General features: G+C 43.9%; 1 protein-coding gene across 5 annotated transcripts in view; it reads right to left on the bottom strand.

Moving 5' to 3' along the window:
- GGT1 (gamma-glutamyltransferase 1) overlaps positions 1 to 15,018 on the bottom strand; it is a 30,794-nt gene that overhangs the window by 4,522 nt on the left and 11,254 nt on the right. For all 5 annotated transcript variants that reach the window (XM_077308131.1, XM_077308130.1, XM_077308132.1 and 2 more), the window contains 8 exons: positions 14,469 to 14,558; positions 12,768 to 12,960; positions 12,026 to 12,183; positions 8,368 to 8,517; positions 6,812 to 6,948; positions 5,479 to 5,666; positions 2,518 to 2,645; positions 1,129 to 1,241 (listed from right to left, as the gene is read on the bottom strand). In XM_077308131.1, coding sequence (XP_077164246.1) covers positions 1,129 to 1,241; positions 2,518 to 2,645; positions 5,479 to 5,666; positions 6,812 to 6,948; positions 8,368 to 8,517; positions 12,026 to 12,183; positions 12,768 to 12,960; positions 14,469 to 14,558 — 1,157 coding nt within the window. The remainder of the gene's footprint in view (positions 1 to 1,128; positions 1,242 to 2,517; positions 2,646 to 5,478; positions 5,667 to 6,811; positions 6,949 to 8,367; positions 8,518 to 12,025; positions 12,184 to 12,767; positions 12,961 to 14,468; positions 14,559 to 15,018) is intronic.

Here is a 15,018-nt window from a genome sequence, read left to right as displayed (position 1 = left end):
AAAAGTTCATGAACAGAGTAGGACTCTCCTCGCCCTTTCCCCAAAGAGCCAGCAATTGAAAATCCTCTCAAAGGTTCCATGAGCCACACATACACGTGCTGTTGGAAGCTACTAGGGGAAGAGGAAGGAAGTGATTTTACCTGAGCTACCTCCCTCCACATTGCTCCAGTGCTCAAACAATGCATTTTGTTGGCTTTTTTAAACCCCTGAGAGGATTTTCAGAGCAAACAAAGCTACTTAGACAAACCAGAAGAAGACCTACTCTGCCAGCTCCTTTTGTGAACTTTTTGCTCTATCTGGACTACAACACAAAACATTAAAATTAAAAATAGCCTGTTGATAGCAATAAAATAATTAAAGCAACCCATCCTGCTGGTGGTAACTGAGTAGGAATGGGTATTAGTGTAGAGTCAAATTAAAACATCAACTCAGTGAATCATATTGGTGAGAAAAAAATTCTATACTAGGGGTTATTAGGAATGTGACTGAAAATAAGACTAATAGTAATGTTCTCTCAAGCCCTCTCCATCCACTGATGTGTGGGATTTAGTCCTGCTTGCAGCCTAACCATAGAGGCTTGCAATGTGCTGCTTTTGTAACTATTCTTTATGTTTTTGTTCTCTGCTTCAGTAGGAAAACTGAAGCAGGTGAATATAATATATTTGTAAATAATCTTTCCCAATTAACTCTCTTTGAAACCTCAAAGTGCTGTGAATCTAGATTTGTGCCTCATCCACAAAGGTAACTAATAACTGCTGTTACACTACAGCTCAATTTCTCTGGAGGGACTCAGGACCAAGCCAAGTCTAAAAGTCCCCAAAAGTTGCCCTGCTCGTTTATTTCCTCGGGCATCTGGCTGGGCACTGAGTAAAATAAGATGCTGGACTGGATAGGCCATTGATCTAATACAGCACAGCTACTCTTAGGAACTGCTAGAAGAAGAGGTGCAGGCACCAAGGTCTTGCAAGTAGAGATATGACTCTTCCATTTGCTCTGCTCCCTTTCCCAGCATTGCAATTGCTTGCATTTGTGTGATATGTTTAATGTGTATTACTGCATCAAGACAGATAAGCCCCAACATTAATTCTGATCTCATTCAGCCAGTTCAATGGCTGAAGCACAACCTACCAAGGCTGTTGCTGTGGTAATCTTTGTCCCTCCAGAGGCACCAACCACCATCTTGACTTTGTTATTCCGATCCACCAAAATGGCTGGACACATGGAAGAAAGAGGCCGTTTGCCTGTTTGGGAAACAGGCAGGAGGCATTAGACAGAAATGCAGTCCGATTGTTCCAATGTTTATCCCACAACTCTGAACCTTAAAAGGCTCCTGAAATGGCTCTCTTATCAGCATTTTTAAAGTCTTAAGGATAATGAGAACGGTAATTATAAGAAACAAAGCCAGAGTCAACTAAATTCCTGTAATGAGGGGTGGGACGTTTTCTGCTGGAAGTAAACAGACCAGCCACCAGCAAATCAAATGCAGTCTCAAATACTCCTTCATTTCCTTTCCTGACGAGTCACAGGACATGGGGGCTCCCTCCCTCCCTCCACAAATGTGGGACCACACCAATTACCTCATCTGCAATCTTCTCACTTTTCTCCCAGCCTGAGGGGAAAATATGGCTCATGTTCAAGCTTCTAATCCTGTGATTGCAGCCTATAACTTTCCCAACATCATTAACTCAGTGTATTTCAGTCTCTCCATCAGATGGCTATCCAGCCTCTGTTTAAAAATTTCCAAAGATGGAGAACCCACCACCTCCCGAGGAAGCCTGTTGCACTGAGAAACCACTCCGAACGTCAGAAACATCTTGTGGATATTTAGACGTAATTTCTTTTGAATTAATTTCATCCCATTGGTCCGTCCCTCCAGGGTAAGAGAGAACAACTCTGCTCCATCCTCTACATGGCAGCCTTTTAAGTACTTGAAGATGGTTATCAGATCCCCTCTCAGTCACCTCCTCTCCAGGCTAAACAGACCAAGCTCCCCTCACCCTCTTTGTTGCCCTCCCCTAATGTTGAAGAGAGAAATTGTACAACCTGGGTCATGCAATTCAATTAAAGGTCACCTGGAAAATTAAGCACTTTTGCACACAAACCATAATGAACACTGAATTCACTAACAGATGGTTATGGCCATTAACTTAGATAGCTTAAAAAAAAATAAGATGCACACAAATTACTTCATTGATTTTATTAGCCACAATAGCTAAGAGGAGTTTCCATGTCCAGAAGCAGAATACTTTTGATTGCCATCTCATTATGGACTAGACCAGCCATGAGTCTGATTGAAATTAATATCTAACAGCAGGGCCATTAGCTTAATTATTCAAAAGGTCAGGAGATCACCAAAGTCTCTCCCAGTTATTACAATCCCTGTAGGTACTTAGCAGGTGATGTGACCAGGTTCCTACCCATCACAGGGATCTGTGAGTATCTGTGCAAAAGGAAAAAGAAATGCACAGAAAGTTGACAACTGCCTAGGAGCAAAGAAGCTACCTTAAGAAGTCTTACCTGGGACAATGAAGTTGGCAGCTGAAGGTGGAACCCCAAAGCCATTAATAATTAAAGGAGAGCTGAAGTCATCCATTTCATCATTATATATTATTCCAGTCACATTGGAACGGACATCTGACCCAAAGCTAAAATAGAGCAAGAAAAACACATCAAATCCATAACAGGAACAGACGATGGTGGATCCATCCACGTATTACCGGATATTGCATTACAGCAAATATTCTCAATTGTATTTTCCTGTGTAAACGAATCAAATCAATGGTCAGTGATTGCTATAATGCAACAGTATCATAACTCTCAATGATCTGTAGATGCAGCTTGTGGCAACAGAAATGTCAGGAGAATTGCCCTGCACATAAAACCTGCTGTCAAAAATCCATGCAAGCGTTTGGGCAGGGGACATCTTTGTTCAGCACTGACCAAAGAGTAGCAGTGTGACCTCCCAGCACTGTACCCAGCTGTCTTCCTTCAACATGTACCCTAAATAAAGTATACATGTGACAAACGTCCATCTCAGGCAAGTGCATGCACCGTACAGCTATGATTAATTACCATTCTCTATCATGGCAAACACATTTGCTGCTAGATTACACATGATATAGTTCTGACCCCAAATTCTACAGAAATATACAAATGAAACTAACTTTTAACTGGGTATTTTTGTGCATGCACATAAAAAGCTTGTACCTCAAATAAAACTTAATTGGTCTTAAAGGTACCACTACCTATGCTGCTTCAGGCCTACATGGCTACCCATGTGTATCTATTATTTATCTATGTATACCTTAAAGCAGGGGTAATCCACCTGTGGTCCTCCAGCTGTTCATGGACTACAATTCCCATTAGCTCCTGCCAGCAAACGCTGGCAGGGGCTCATGGGAATTGTAGTCCATGAACAGCTGGAGGACCACAGGTTGACTACCCCTGCCTTACAGCACTTTTTTGCTTTCCTTGGTTTGTAATGGCCAGAATGCTAATTTGCATTACAAATGCTTCTATTCAAATCCCTGGGATCTATCACTGAAGGATCAGACATTAAGATCAATAGTCTTAATAGAGAAATAATCTCTTTCCCATAACTGCAAGAGGTGGCTGGGTGCTTCAGCCACTTGCAAGGCCAGTTCATCCACTTGGCAAACAGGAAAAATTAAAATATACAATGATTTAAAATATCTCAAAGTAAGACCACTTTACAATCCAAGTGGAGCAATTGGCATGCAGGTCAACCAAGCTTACATCAGCAAACTTCCCTGTCATCTTTAGCTTTATGACACGGGCAACTAACTTCGGCATGTGGAAAGAAAAGCAACTATCTCGATCTGCTAGTAGTAACACCAACTTATCCTGAATGTGACCTTCTTGGGAAATTAGATGCAATAATCCTCAAAATAATTACTTTCTTCCTCAAGTTTCCAGTACTGGAATGTGACATGGGATAAATTTACAGTGAATGTATAGTCACACATACAGTCATCTCTCTTTCACTATATGGAATACAAACAAAGTGGCCTTCTAAAACTGTAAGCTACAGATATCTAGGCATCCGTCAGTGAAAGTCTTCCTGTACCCATAATTAATTATGCCAGTAAAGCATGCAGGAAGAGCCAGTGGAGAAGGAAGGAAATGTTTACATGGTAGAGTTGTTCTCAAGATTCCTAATAATCCAACATCAGTGTGAGCACTGGTCTAACAATCTTAAGGTAAAGGTAACCCATGTGCAAGCACCGAGTCATGTCTGACCCTTGGGGTGACGCCCTCTAGCGTTTTCTTGGCAGACTCAATACAGGGTGGTTTGCCAGTGCCTTCCCCAGTCATTACCATTTTACCCTCCAGAAAGCTGGGTACTCATTTTACTGACCTCGGAAAGATGGAAGGCAGAGTCAACCTTGAGCCGGCTGCTGGGATTGAACTCCCAGCCTCATGGGCAGACAGCTTCAGACAGCATTTCTGCTGCCTTACCACCCTGCGCCACAAGAGGCCCTAACAATCTTAGTTTTTGTCAAAGTTTGATTGCATCCATCATCCACTAGGCCTACCTATGCAGTTGCTCAGGGCACCTTAAGTGGAGGAATGTCAAATCAACTTAGCCCTATTGTCCTCCCCATTTACAGCAGTAGGGTCTGTCCTGGCAAGCAGCAGCCAAGGGAGATGCCCCCAGGCCCACTGGACAACTACAAGGAGCTCCCTCCCACCCTCCACAGCATAAGACAAGGAGGGTGCTGCAGTATGATAGGGGGGGAGTGACAACAAACAAACAACAAACAAACAAATAAATAATGGCAGAACAGCTAAACAAGTTTTATGCTGTTTCCATTGCACCTGTTAGCTCTCGCCCAGCTCAATTATTTAAGGTGATTCAGTCTCTTATGCCCTCTCTGTGGGGCGCTCAAATACAAGTCAATTGGAAATTAGCTGTGAGGCCTTTGTGAACTATTTTGCTGATAAAATCTTGACGCCCCGCCATGACCTTCCACTAACCTTTAATACAGTAAAAGAACTGGAGGCCCCTTGGCCACCTTCAGAGAGAGGTTTTGACAGCCTAACCTTTCTCACAGAGGAGGAGTTGTAAGGCTAAGGTGGAGGAGGAAAATTATACTGTTAAGTTCTTTGGGTCCACAGCTGGGGACAAACTCAGGATCTAAATACTTTAATACGCCACAACAAAAGTTAAACATTTCCAAGAGCTGGAGTTCTAAAATTCTTGTTGCTTTGAAGAAGTCAGGAATGGAAAGGTGTGTGTATACCTGCACAAGCACACTCCATCCCATTGGAATGGACCAGTCATCAAATCTTTAACCTCCAATGCTGAGTGAAAGGAATAGCCCATTTTTGGAGAGCATGGCAGTCTAACAGAACTCTCTTCCTCAACCCACTTGGTTGACACCAAGCTGGCAAGAATTATACTAACCAACTGAAGTCAGCAGAGTCCCTACATGGAAGTAATGTTTGAGCTCATACTATTGGTTGATGGTGCTGGTGGCGGACACAGCACTGCCATCATCAGCCACAACGGAGAGGTGAGATGTACCGGCATTATCTGGAGTGTAGAACTCCGGCTCATAGTATCCCGTCGCATGGGTAGAATTGTCAGTGATTTTGGCCTGCAGGTTAGCCGCAAAGGACGCTGATGTCATGTTGCTGATCACCTGGAAGGCAGAAGTGGGGAGCAGACAGGGTATAAAAGAGCCAAGAGGGGTATAGAAAAGAGCAATTTATAAAGTAAAAAGCAACTGATACAAAGTGTAGGAACACTGTGAGAGAAAAAAACCTATTTAACTTAGAGAAAATGATTACAGATAACACACAACGATCCCAGCTGGATCTGATCAAAAGATCATTAAATCCAGCATTCCTGTCCCCAGTTCAAAGGAAGGCATATTGTAACAGGCATACTCTGTTGTCTGTCCCTAGAACTCAGGAATCAGAGGGAGGAGCTTAAAGGTAAAGGCATCCCCTGTGCAGGCACCGGGTCATGTGTGGCCCTTGGGGTGACGCCCTCTAGCGTTTTCATGGCAGACTCAATACGGGGTGGTTTGCCAGTGCCTTCCCCAGTCATTACCGTTTACCCCCCAGCAAGCTGGGTACTCATTTTACCGACCTCAGAAGGATGGAAGGCTGAATCAACCTTGACCCGGTTGCTGGGGTCGAACGCCCAGCCTCATGGGCAGAGCTTCAGACAGCATGTCTGCTGCCTTACCACTCTATACCACAAGAGGCTCTTAAAGTTATTAATGAAGAAAAAGTAAAGATAAAATAATGCACAAGGTGTTTCCACACAGAAGTTTTCACAAGCTTCAGCTGGCAAACCAGAGCAATCTTTTTTTTTTTAGTGTTCATACAATGCCCTACTGTAATTGTGCTCCCCACCCATTTCCCCCTCCTCAGTACATTCCTTCTCAAATGTGCCTTGTTCCAATCTTCCTGGAAAAAGCACAGTCCAAATGCATTATCACACAGCCTGGACACGTCCTGCTCACATCAGTGATCATTTTCTGCTAGCTGCCAGTTTTTTTGTACCACACCACTGGAAGGCCTTTTGCGAGCTCAAGCAAATCCACATGTTTTAATTGCTGCAGTGCTATATCAATTACTGCGTTAAAAAAATCCCTCTAAAAGCTCCCCGGTTGTGCGGTGAGGAAAAATACTGGGCATGCCCACAGGGGGCTGCTGGAGGAAAAACTCTGTTGTGAGGATGCATGCCTCTGCCTTCACAGCAGCCACCAAAGGAACACGGCAAAACCTGGCCAAGTTGAAGCATTTGCACCGTATTACAGACTTGTCTGCTATCTACCCCAGAGATGTTGACAAACGCTGGGTCCCCCAATAAAGTCCTCTTTGCATAGGCAAACCGGAAAGCCTCCACAATGCGGTGGTAAGTCAAGCCCTTTTCCTCCAGAGTCTTGACGCTGTTGCTGGAGAAATGAAATCCTGACACAGAGACAAAGACTGGGCATTAGACATGAAAACAGACATTTTCATAGCCTCCGCTGGCCAGACTAGCGCTTGAGCCTAACTGGGTGCTTAACGGAGCACCGCAGTTAGCAGAGGCCAGGCTTCCCCCATCAGTAGCAGAACTTTTTTCATCGGTCAAGTTAGAAGGTGAAAGCCAGCACAGCATATAACATTGGTTTTAAGAAGGGAAGCAGGGGGGATCGCAAATGTCTCAGCTCACTACCTGTCCTCAGGACTTCAGTGCAAAGTATGGTCAAAGCTAGATTTTATTAAACAAAGGAAGGGGGAGAAAGATGTTTGGTTTTGTGAAGGAATGTTTTGCTTCACTAACTTGTGCAAACTTTAAATATGTCGGTTCTCAGGTGGGAGATCTGGGTTCAAATCCTTGGCCAGCTATCAAACCCTCAGAAAAGTTCCAGGAAAAAGTTCTCAACCCAAACCAAAGACCTTTCAAGAGCCTCGAAGGACTGATGAGAAAACGGCAAAGGAGGAAGGGACTCACACTCCACAGTATTGTATTGGCATAGAATGCAAATGCTGCCAGTTCATGCTTGTTTGTGAAAGAGATTTAAGTGAGCTGGCTCTGCACTGAACTCAACCGCAGCTACATTCTTTTGATCAAAGAGATTTGAATTATCCTCATCCTGAAAGGGGTAGTCAAACTGCGGCCCTCCAGATGTCCATGGACTACAATTCCCATGAGCGGATGCTGGCAGGGGCTCATGGGAATTGTAGTCCATGGACATCTGGAGGGCCGCAGTTTGACTACCCCTGCCTTAGAAGGCTCTCTCAGGGCAAGCCTTTGATCCTCCCCCCAAAAGCCTGGTATCCTTAGGTCCTGCCAGTTTCCTCATCATTGTCTGACTGAGGGATGGAAAGCAAACCAATACAGCTTTTTACAGGAAAGATTCAAAGATAGCTTAACATGAGTCCTGCTGCATAAGTGCAGGAGTTCTTCTAGGCATGGTGGAGTTTCTAACAGCAGCCTCTGAACTCACCACTCAACCACTTGTCATCTAACCTGATACTCAGAAGTATCTTGCTGTTGAACATGGAGGCTCTATCTAGTGGTAACAGATCAGAACAGAATCTTCCCGTTCCAGGTTATACTTCACATGCTCAGACAGATAGTTTGGCTTGAGCCCCCGCCCCCACCCCAGGGCACATTTTAGCATGAAATCAAAGTAATACCTAACCCTTCCAGCTGGAATTGTGCTGGTATAGAGAGGATCCCCTTGTTCTTTCCATGTCTGTATATTATTCCTCTATTCATTACTTCTGCTTATCAAACAGTAACAAAGAGTCAGGAACCATTTAGAAACCCAGCACCTCAAAGCCCTTGGCAGGCTAAAAATGCTTTAGATATAACAAGGAGGGAAAAGGGGGCGGTCTTACCTTTCAGAATATTGAGGATGAGCGCTAGCACAGGACCACTTAGCGGGGCGCTGGGCACATACAAGGTGAACTCACCAAGGGTTATGTTTAATGGATTGAGGTCTAAAAGTGGCTGATAATCCTGCAGGTCTTCAAGTGTAATGATCCCACCTGCAACAAAAATACTTTACCTTCTGCAGAGGTAAACAAACATTTAAGGACATATATCTGTTCACTGCAGGAAATATCTGGGGACTCATGGCAAATCTCACCAGTGTATCATTTGAGCCTGCGCAGTGGCCTCATGCCCACTCTTTGCTACCCCCCACATACTTAATGTGCAAGAATAAATTCAGTCCTGGCTGTACACCAGTGCAATGAGAGAGACATCATACTCTGCTCTTGAGCTGACATAGAAGGGTATATCCTCCCCTAGATCCCTTTATGCACATCTAGAAGCTTCATCCCTTCTTTCAAATGTTTCTAGTAAACAGGCTGATTAAAACCTACAGTCTTCTGGAGGCATGTACAGAAAAGAACAGATGCGTAGAATTACGATTCAGGTACTCACCCTTTTCCTTCCAATAGCACTGGTTCATAATGGCAAAACCTCTTATTTCTGAAGGTAAGGGGAACAGGTTCCTCTTCCAGTTTTTATCTAATTAGCGCTGATCAAACCCTCAAGAAAGTGAATATTTACTGTCTAGTGCAGTGGTTCTCAACTTGGGGGTTGGGACCCCTTTGGGGGTCACATGACCCTTTCACCGGGGTCGCGGCAATGTGAGCAGCTTAGCGGGGGGGGGGGCGCTGCCATTATTGCCCACATTCGGCCGCCAGCCGCTCCAGCCGTGCCTCCAGCTTAGTGCAGTCTACCACCAGGCACTCCCAAGTGGCAGCACAGCTCGGAGGGCCAAGAGGCAGAACTGAACTGAGAAACCCCAGGTGGAAAAAACAATTTATGTACAATCATGAACAATGGATCTTCACACCATTGCTCAGTTTCTGTTTAATTTCTGTGAAAGAACACTTGCCTAATTTTATGGCTGGGGGGTCACCGCAACATGAGGAACTGTATTAAAGGGTCACGGCATTAGGAAGGTCGAGAACCACTGACCTAGTGGCTAATAAGGAGATTCTATTTTAGTATTTCAATTCGGTAAGATGTTGGAAGGACTTTATGATTACTTTTTGTCTCAGACTTCAGAGGGGGACTATGAGGGAGTCATAGAAATAGATGGGCCATTAACTTAACATGCTCTGTCTGTACTTTATTGAGATCCCTTTCATGTGTAGAATGCTACTCTCAGGAAACAATTTTTCTTCCTTTAACTCTGACACCGCTCTCCTGCACATTTTGCCAGTTCTCCATCATTGGCATGATGAGAGTAGGACATGGATTCCTGCATCTCTCTCCATCCTCATTAGCTAGCATAGTTCTCTCTTCACTATCCTATCTAGAAATGATTTCTGGGACTGAGAGTACAGTCCTAAGAACAGTCTCCTGGAAATAAGCCCCACTGAATAGACTTCCAAGTAGACCTGTTTAGGATTACACGATGAAAATGTTTCCCTTTTTCCCTACTGGAAAAATATTTAATAGACTATTGACCTACAGTCTGAAGAGAAGTTCTAACGTTACTTAAAGATGGGAGAGCAATATCAGATTCCAGCCATCAGGTTTGACTAGCTGAATTCTTAAAAAGCTGAGCATTAAATTTAAACACTGACAATGCTGTTTTCTCCCGGGGAACAGCTGGATTATTTACTTATGTTATCTATTTCATGCATGTTAACCTTGCTCTACCAAAATGACATGAAACAAAACAATTACCCTTCGCTGTGTAAAAAAAGATGACTCATCTATAATACCGCTATTTACCAGTGCTGGCAAGTCAACAACATCTCAGTGTCCATTAACTCCTTGAGAAGAAAGGGTGGTCAGGAGAAATTTTAGAGCCAATCTAATTGTGTGTGTGATCTATACTGGGGAAAACAATCCCTCAGGCATGCAGGTCACAGCTTGTGAAAGACTTTACCAGTAACAAGCAACATCATTGAACCCATAAACAAAGTGGATGCCTGTGCAGAACATTTAGAATGGGTTCTGTTTTTAGATCTACCCACTCCAGTAAGCAGATGAGCATCAGTATTCTGCACCAGCTCAAATTTCAGAGTTATCTTCAAAGGCAGTTCCAGTTCAATTAATTTTTGCTTCTCAGTTAACAGTAATTGATAGATAGGGATCAAGGTCCCAAGTTAGAGCTTAAGCTTAATGCAGTGATACTTAGTTGGTTACAGGTGGAGTAAATATGCTGTCCCTGACTTCCTGTGGGCAGGTGGTAAAAAGATCACCCACAGCCATTATTTAATGATTTCCCAATTTAACTGCAAATTCCAGACAGGAGACATTTTGTCTTGTAACTGAAAGCTTGTGCTTACTCGATACTCAGTTAATTTTGTTCTCTCTGTAAAGCTTCAATTATTTCTGGATTGCTAAATAAAGCAACTAATTTCATTTCTTTGTAATTGAAATATGATGTTATGTTCTTTAGTCTATTCAAGTTAATCATCTTTATTAATTGCAGTTTGAAGTGTTTTCAAGACAAGTTTTGGCAGAGGCAGAACATTATGACAAACCTACGACACAGTTTACTAATTTCCCACTAACTTATCCTTTTCTATATATCTGCACTCTCGTGATTCTTGTTCCATTTTGTCTGAGGAAGTGTACCTACACACAAAAGCTTACACCTTGAATAAAACTTCTGTTGGTCTTAAAAGATGCCACTGGACTCAATTTTTGTTGTGCTAATTCAGACCAACATGGCTACCCACTTGAATCCATTCAAATGGAGGGAGGGACTCACAGCACCAAAAGGAGATAATCCCAAAGACTACGGAGGAAGGCTGAGATGAAACAACACTCCTCAGTAACAACTTCCTCATGACAGTTCATAGGACTGTAACCAGACAAATCTGATTTCTGAAGATTTAGTATCTTCATCAGGTGGATGTACACATTTGCATGTTTTATAGCAAATAGGTTAGTCTATAAAATGATACAAGTATTTTATTCTTTGTATAGAGATATATCTTTAAAAATTCCCATAAACCCTGTAAAAACTTGGTCTTCATAAATGAAATGTATGGTTGTCCAATTGCCAGTGTACTTATATAAAGTTTTAAACATAGTTCTAGAACACAGATTTAAAACATATACAGATGGGACAAAGTAATCTCTAGATTTGTAGAAAAATCAGAAAACTTTGTAAAGACAACTGGGAAATTTGCCACCTTCCCTCAACACCATGTTTAGAACGGCCGCCGAGAGCTCAGAGGATCACAGCCAGCACTGTGGGTTTCTTAGCAACTGAGGTAGAAGAGATTGGGCCAGGCATTTCCAACATGGCTGCATCTTGGGGGACAGCAGTAACAGCAGGGAGAGGAAGCAAAAGTAACGGGAGGATGGGGAAGGAGGTAAAGAAAAGAGGTGATGAGAGAGAATAGGGGGAAATGCAGGAGAGTAAAGACTGGAAAGGGAGAAGTGGGGAGAGTGTGGAGGCTGGGATGTCCCTTCCCTGCAAGTTTCACAGGTCCCTGGCTTGCTTAACAAAAAATGAACAAAACACAAATGATCTTTCTTCCCTTTAAAATGCTCCACCAGACCCTGGTTTCTCACCTGCTTTCTTGATGTCTGTGACAATTTGATGAGCTAAGCTCCCGTTATAAAAGGCATCTGGTCCCTCATTGGCTAATGTCTCATAGGTGTTGGCTAGTTTAGGCAGTCTGAGTGTCTCCCCCTCTTTGAGGACTTTTCCTTCTCTGCAGAAGACCTCACTGAAGACAGAACGAGGAGAGTCAGGCTTCTTCAATGGAGAGGTCTTTAGGCCTATAACAGCAGTTCTCAAATTGTAGCGGATCAAGGAACCCCCATTTTAATGTTAAGATTTCCTGGAACCACCTCCCAGTCCTGTCTGGCACCTGCCCTATACCAGATATTGCCCTTTCAAAGTGCACAGCAAGCCAAATATCTTCCAGAATACCTGTCCGAGTCATGAGAACATTGCAGTGAAAACTATGTCAGCTACACAAACTGTGTTCCTACATTGTCTATAACCAAAGAGTAATTGATTCTACAGGGCTACTAATTCAAAAGGCCTTAACTAGGGTTGCCCCACTGCCTAGGGTTGCTAGGTCCCTTCTGGGCAAAATCAGCATTGGGAAAAACCAGCATTCCCTTAACGCAGGGCATTGGAGGCCCTAAAGCGGGCCAGGGCCGGGAGGGGGCCAGGTCAGCGTCAATGTCAGGCATAAGCGGAGATTTGCCCCATTGTCATGCAGGTACAGGCCTGCCTCCCCCCCCCCCTGCATAATTGGTCTGCCAGTTCAAAACTCTTAATATAAGAACCTGCATCACTTACCACAAAGATGGATTGCTTTCCACTCTCCTCTCCTTGTCTCTGAGAGCTTTTGCCAGGCCTTTCCCAACCGGGAAACCTTCTCTTGCCAATTTGATGCTGGGCAGAAACAGTTCTTTCCATGGCAACTTGCCATGGCGCTTGTGAGCCATTTGATAACCACGAATTTCTCCAGGAACAGCAATGGACAATCCTCCTTATACAAGAAGAGGACAAAGGTCAGGGAAGTGCATTCCTAAGCCCTGCCATAATAGTGCAGCAGAAACTGAAGCTTTGTAAAATCCCCTGTAGTGAATTCAGTGGACGGGTGGAGTCTTTGTCTGCGATCGCTTTGGACGAGGACTGGGTTGGGAAAGGAAAAAACAACAAAGGGTTCTTTGATCTGGTTCTCAAGAGTCTTTGTGACTGCAGGGCTGGCAATAACCTTTATTGCTTCAAAAGCCTGTGGGGAGTGGTCCTGGCCAGGGGTAGTCAACCTGTGGTCCTCCAGATGTCCATGGACTACAATTCCCAGGAGCCCCTGCCAGCAGACGGGAATTGTAGTCCATGGACATCTGGAGGACCACAGGTTGACTACCCCTGGTCCTGGCAACTCACCATTGGCTTACCTGCATATTTGCAATGGTATTTTTACTTCAAATATATATTTGAGCTGTTTGTAGTGTTCTGAGCCATGCTATTGGTAGGAACTAGGTTTGTGCACTAGGGGCCCGATCCGGACAGATGCTGCTGAAAGAGGGTGCCCCCATCTCTCTAGTCTATCCAATGGCGAGTCCGTCCCACTGGATAGAATGGTGCGGGTCGGGGCACTCTCTTTCAGAACCCCTGGACGTGGACCCTGTGGTCCAAACATTGTGAAATTTGGAGGGGCGGTTAGGGAAGAGCCTCCAGGAGCTACCATGAAAGTTTGGAGGTTGTAACTGGAACACCGACCCACCCCCAGGCCCCAGGAGAGGCGAGAACACCAGACTTCCCATTATAGTCAATGGCGCCGTTGAATTAAATGGGTGGCGAAGCAGGATCCGTCCAAACCGTGCCTCCGGTGCACAAGCCTAGTGGGAACAGATTTGCATGACTAACCAAATACACAAATTTAACAACAGTTATTACCTCATCGTTCTCATCTAAGACCAAAGTGGAGGATCCCCACCCAACCCTCCTCTTTGAGTTAATAGGCTGGATCCCATGGAACAGATCTGCTTGCACACGTATTCTTGCACAAGCACCTGTACAAGACAGACATTGCAAGCAGCCCTTGTTCTAAGCAAACCCAACAGTATCCTATCTTGTATTGCCACTTGAGACATAACACAAGATAGATTTCCACAACCCCGCCCTGATAATGACCTCCTTTCTCAGGCATATCAAACCTGCCATTTGGATTGCAGTGACTGCATTAAATAACCTTTTGATTTTTATATGCAGTAACACTGATTTATAATTTTTTTAAAAAATTGGTACCTGATCAGATTTCTTGCACAATTGTCTTGAGCAAATGGAACTGTGTTAAGTAAAATTTGCTGTTATCATGTGGTAGCATCAAACCCATATCTTGAACATGACTGTTCTTAATTTCAAGAGACTGCAAGTTACACATTAATATGGTATATTAGGGAATCTTCACCATCACTCTGTAGCCAGGATTCAGAGACATGCCTACCCAAATCCATATGAGGCAACCATGTCTGGAAAACATCATGTTACCTTTCAGAGACAGGTCTGTGTTGTTGCCAAACATGTTGATGGATACATTCTTCGGTGCCACCTCTCTGGCATTAATGACCTCCACTTTACCTTTAGGAAGAGTAGGAATGAGATCAGTCTGTGGGGCTGGAGCTCAGTGGCAGAACATTTATTTTGTATGCAGGAGGTCCCCAGTATCTTCAGTTAAAAGCAACAGGTAGTTGGTCTGCCAAAGACCCCTGCCCAGGGATGGGCACAAACTGGCTCACAAATTAAAGTTTGTGCTGAATTTTGGCTGGTTTGTGGTGCACAGTGATGTTTGTGGCAGGACAAGTGGCATGAACTTTCCAGCTATTAGGTGTGGTTCCTGGTGGTTTGTGAATGGACACATTTCCAGACAGATTGTATCCGCTCAAACTAAATGCTTACCAAACTTCAAAGAAACAGAGGGATGGAACTTGTAGGGCATGTAAAGGAGCATCTGGGGAAGGTCTCCTGTGACTTTTGATATCTTTATTAGCTTGCACAGGATCCATTTTCTACAGCCAATCATTTTGACAGCCACAGGTTC

This window comes from Paroedura picta, chromosome 13 (assembly GCF_049243985.1).
Source record: "Paroedura picta isolate Pp20150507F chromosome 13, Ppicta_v3.0, whole genome shotgun sequence".
NCBI lineage: Eukaryota > Metazoa > Chordata > Lepidosauria > Squamata > Gekkonidae > Paroedura > Paroedura picta.
This window is presented reverse-complemented; position numbering and strand designations above follow the sequence as displayed.